This window comes from Penaeus japonicus, unplaced genomic scaffold (genome assembly GCF_977035675.1).
Source record: "Penaeus japonicus unplaced genomic scaffold, GWHDUDI00000001_assembly GWHDUDI00000041, whole genome shotgun sequence".
Taxonomy (NCBI): Eukaryota; Metazoa; Arthropoda; class Malacostraca; order Decapoda; family Penaeidae; genus Penaeus; species Penaeus japonicus.
In genome coordinates, this window is record NW_028234443.1 from 27,105,252 (window position 1) to 27,110,251 (window position 5,000).

General features: G+C 38.9%; 1 protein-coding gene across 2 annotated transcripts in view; it reads right to left on the reverse strand.

Annotated features, from left to right (window-relative positions):
• Nucleotides 1-5,000, reverse strand: part of LOC147466830 (uncharacterized) — a 36,312-nt gene that overhangs the window by 1,916 nt on the left and 29,396 nt on the right. The window contains exon 2 of one of the 2 annotated variants that reach the window (XR_015190768.1): nt 4,665-4,789. Coding sequence is in view for 1 of the 2 variants with exons in the window: in XM_086534402.1 (XP_086390528.1) it covers nt 1,908-4,789 (2,882 nt within the window). In the remaining variant the exon portion in view is untranslated. Of the gene's footprint in view, nt 1-555; nt 4,790-5,000 lie in introns of those variants that run through there. The other variant, XM_086534402.1, reaches the window with a different exon arrangement.

Genomic DNA, 5,000 nt, shown 5'->3' on the forward strand with positions numbered 1-5,000 from the left:
AGTGTCCTGTCGTTTCATGTGACTCTTTTGCAATTAACTTGGCAATCTCATGTTGTCGTGGAACTATGACTGGATGTCTTGTCTCTTCAGAGACTGGTGCCTGATGTAACCTTCCACCTACTCTCAGACTTGATGTATTATCTAGGAATGGGTCAAGCTTGTATATTGTACTTGACTTTGGAATGTGTCCACTACCCTTTTTAAGAGTTTCAATTTCTTCAGCATAATACTCCTTCTGCACATAGTATATGATAACCTTCTCAGCTTCACATATCTCACTTGGTGTAATAGGATACTTGAGTCCTGTAGTTGGTTTACCTTGTTTCAACCACTGACCAAATCGCCGCATCCATGCCACAGCTTTCTTCAAGCGGAACCAGCTTGAGAAGCTCACGAGAAACTTCTCCGTGACATCTTCAGCAACCTGACTTACTGCAGCGATAGACTTTGGTACTTTCTTAACTTCTATATCATCAACCAGAAGGTCTATGCTCTCATCTGAATGTGGTATCCATTCTTCTTCTGGTTTCCAAAGAAATTCCGGCCCCTGTAGCCATCGTTGGTTTCTCTTCATTTGTTCACCATGAAGTCCACGTGATACATCATCTGCTGGATTTTCTTTAGAAGGAATATACCTCCATTGCTTAATATCTGTGCTTCCCTGAATGTATGCCACACGATTAGCAACGAAAGTTTTAAACCTTTTGGATTTGTTCTTGATATATTGTATAACAATCATGCTATCTGTCCAAAAGGTTGATTCTATCAATTCCAAGCCAAGCTCTTGATGCAAAGCTTCATCAATCTTCACAGCTGTAGTAGCTGCTGCTAATTCAAGTCTTGGTGTTGTTGTAGACTTCATAGGGGCAAGTCTTGACTTGGCTGCAAGGAAAGCACAGTGAATGTTTTTATTTCTGTCAACTAACCTCAAAAAACTCACAGTGCCATAAGCATATTCAGATGCATCAGAGAAATGATGGATTTGATAACTGACTTCATTGAAACCAGGAGGTTTAAAACATCGTTCGATGTTGATGTCTTTCAGATGTTCCATATCCAATAACCACCTGGTCCATCTCTTCATGCCCTCTTCAGAGAGATGATCATCCCAGCCTTTCTGTAATCGACATTCATCTTGAAAAATCTTCTTACCAATAAGTATGAAAGGACTTACTAACCCCAAGGGATCATACACTGAACTTAGGATACTTAGCAATCCCCTCTTCGTTTGAGGTCTGCATTTCTCTTGAATTCTTATTGCTAGTGTATCATTAATAGTATTCCATTCCAGTCCTAAAGCATGTTCCACAGGTAAAGATTCTTCGTCCAAATCAAGACTCTTAACATTCTTGGCTTGTTCATCCGATGGTATATCTTGTAGCACACGCTTACTGTTACTTGTCCACTTTGTAAGCTTGAACCCTCCAGTCTTCAACATACTGGCTATGCTTCTTCTAAGGTTCACTGCCTCTTCTTCTGTTTCTGTGGATGTAAGCAAGTCATCTACATAAAAATTCTTATGAACGATCTCGAATGTTCTTTCATCAAAATTATCCTTTTGGTCATTAGCTGTGTGTAGGAGAGCATATGTTGCACAACTTGGGCTCCAAATTCCTCCAAATGGATGTACTGTCATCCTGTAGATCTCTGGGTCTTTAGACAAATCTCCGTCTGTCCACCAAAGGAATCGGAGAGCATTTCTGTGTGATGGTGTGACTTTCACTTGATAATACATGGCTTCAATATCACTCATTATTGCCACTTTCTCCTTTCTGAATCTTTGAAGTATTCCAAACAGCTTATTTGTCAAATCAGGGCCTTGTAGAACATGTTTGTTGAGAGATGTCCCCATAAATTCTGCTGCACAATCAAATACCAGTCGAAACTTTTCAGGCTTCTTTTCATTCTTACATTTTAAATTGGTAAATACCATGTAAGTCCAGAAAGGCATCAATTTCTTCATCGGGCACAACTTCAGCTTGCCCTTTTGTAACCAGCTTCATAATTTCCTTGTTATACTCATCTAACAAGGCTGGATTTTTTATTAACCTCTTCTTCAAAGACTCTTGACGCTTATCCACCATGCTTCTATTATTGCATAACTCAGGTGGATTACGCTTAAATGGGATAGGTAACTGAAAATGTCCATTGATTTTCACTACCGACTTATCCCAGAGGCTAAGTACTTCCTTGTCATCCTTGGACATACAACTGGTATTCTTGTTCAGATCTTCACACCCGTCAATAGCCCAAAATTTTTCAACTTGTATTGACAGACTACTTTCTGATGTTGGGATGGTATGAATTAAGTTATTAAATACTTCCTTGCTGTGTGGATCATCTCCTACAGGCCCATTAATTGCCCAACCTAGCACAGTTCTTATTGCATATGGCTCATTATCTTTTCCTGACCTTACTTCTTGAGGTTTTAGCAAGTGTGGATAATCTTGACCAATAACTATGCTGACTACTTCTGCATTAACATTTGGTAGCTCTAAACTTTCTAGGTGTCTCCATTTTTTTACATCAACTTGTGAAGTTACACCACCTTGCAAGCTTGGAGGAAAATCTTTCAGTGCATACACTTTCTCCAGGACTATCGTTTGTTTCTTTCGACCACCTGTAACCATTTCCAAGGTTATCTCTTCAACCTCAGTATCTTCAACTTTATTTAATGTGGTCATATTCAGTGTCACTGATTTTCCTGAAATGCCCAATTTATCAATTAATGCTTTTGTACAAAATGTGCTATTGCTTCCTGGGTCCAGTAATGCCAGAGTTGAAATATGGTTATCCATTCCTAATCTACCTACCTTTACTTTTACAATAGGCAATGCAATCTTGGAATCTTTAGATGGATTACAGGCACAACTCTTTGTGCCAACTTTTGGTTGAGTACTAACTTTGCCAGCTTTTTCAGATGCATCTTCTTTGTTAAATGCATCATGTAGCAATTTATGATGCCACATACCACACTTGTCTACTTCACAGACTGTGGCCTTTCTGAATGTTGTTACTCTATGGTTTGACCGGAGACAGTTGAAGCACAATTTTGCTTTTCTTACTTCCATCAGTCTCTTCTCTTTAGTCAACTTTATAAACTGGCTACATTCATGCAACCAGTGTTTTCCTTTGCACATAGAGCAACTTGCAGCATTTTTATTAGACACTTCAGTGTTTCGCTTATCAACTGCTGGTTTAGTTAATACTTCCTCATCCAATCTCACATTGAAACTTGTTCCTTTTGTTGTTCGCCTGTCTTTGTTTTGCTTCAACCCTTTATCCAAAGATTGGAATAATGGGTCATTCACTTCTAATGAAGCTCGTTCTAGGAACTCTGCTAATGGTGTAAATCCTGGATATCTCTTATTTCTCTCTGTGTACTTAATAGCTTCTGTTCTCCAGCTATTTTGGAGATGGAAAGGTAATCTTTTAACAACTTCAGTGACTTTGTCTGACATTATATCAGGATCGTGTCCCAGTGCCTTGAGAGTTTCAACACAGTTTCTAGTATCATCGGCTAAATTGGATAACATGAGTTTATCAGATGCTTTCAGGTTAGGTCCATCAGAAACCTTTCTTAACCAAGCTTCTTTTATATACAACTCATTTCCAAAACGTTGCTGGAGGATATCAAGAGCTTTTTTATACCCTTCTTCTGGGTTCATCAGATTACAACATGCCACTGCTTTTGCAGCACGTCCCGTGCAACTCTGCAAAAGTCTGGTTAGTTTTGCTCTAGCACCTACAGAGGTAACTCCAACACACTCCTGAAAAGTCTTTACAAACTGCCAATACTTTAATGGATCACCATCAAAGCTACTTAGCTCTACTTTAGGCAGCTGCAAGATTTCAATTAGCTGTTGATTAGTTGTTACATTATTCTGCAGTGGCTCATTGTTATTGATATGACCTAATGTTGTTGGAAGTGAATGAGTTTGTGTCCATGGTTCAGCATTTGGATTAAGCAGTGATTGTACTTGTTGAGTTTCAGGTTCTTCATGTTCTTGTTTTATCACTGGAGGAAACTTTACTTCCGAAAGCTTCTGACCTTCCTGCGAGGCTTTATGCACGACTGAGGTTTCTTCCTCTTCAAATCGTCGATACATTTCCTCTTCAGCAGTAGCCGCAGCTATCTCGGCTTCTAGTTCCTCCTTTGCTACCTCAACTTCAAGCTGCTTCATCTTGATGATCTTCTTGAATATATCTTCTTGTGCCCTAGCTTTGGCTTCAAGAGACGCTCTCTTGGCAGCAGCATTAGCAGCAGCAATTTTCATACTGAAACTCGATTTTCTTGATGACATACTTCTGCTTGACTTCATGCTGTTTCTTTCACTCTTCTCATTCACTGGTACCATATCTGTTATCAGCCATCCTTTGGCTACATCAATCTGATTCAAAGCTCTCTCTTTGATTTTGTTATAACTGAGTTCTTCATCAATAACAATCTCAAAATCCCCTTCTCGCTCATACAACGTAATAAATTTATCATGACAAATTTCTAACCTATCAAGTGCATCTTGAACCTGATCTATGTTGGTCTGAATTTCATTAGCACTTCTACTCATGTGAATACTTTTGTTCAAAATGTTTAACCGTCTAGTTAAAACTCCTGTGTAGGCTGATCTAGACCGCTTAACCGCTAACACCCTTTCAGAGCTTACCTCCTTGGTGTCGGTCCCTGGTCCACCTACGTCAAGGTCTGGGCTTTGATGGTCATCATGGACATCAGATTCATAAGTCACAGTAGCAGGGTCACCTACTGCAGCCTGATGATCATCTTGGACCCCTGTCAATTCACATAATTGGTCAGATAATTTTTCCATACTCATGGTAACAAAACACAAACAAAATTCAATGCAAAAATTGTACAAAATGTGTAATTCACCTAACAATCAGAGCAAATAAGAGGTAATAAATGCTCATATTAATCTTTGTTGCTTAAATCATAGAAAACAAATATTACAATTCTGTCATTCAATATTCTCAAATATTGACAA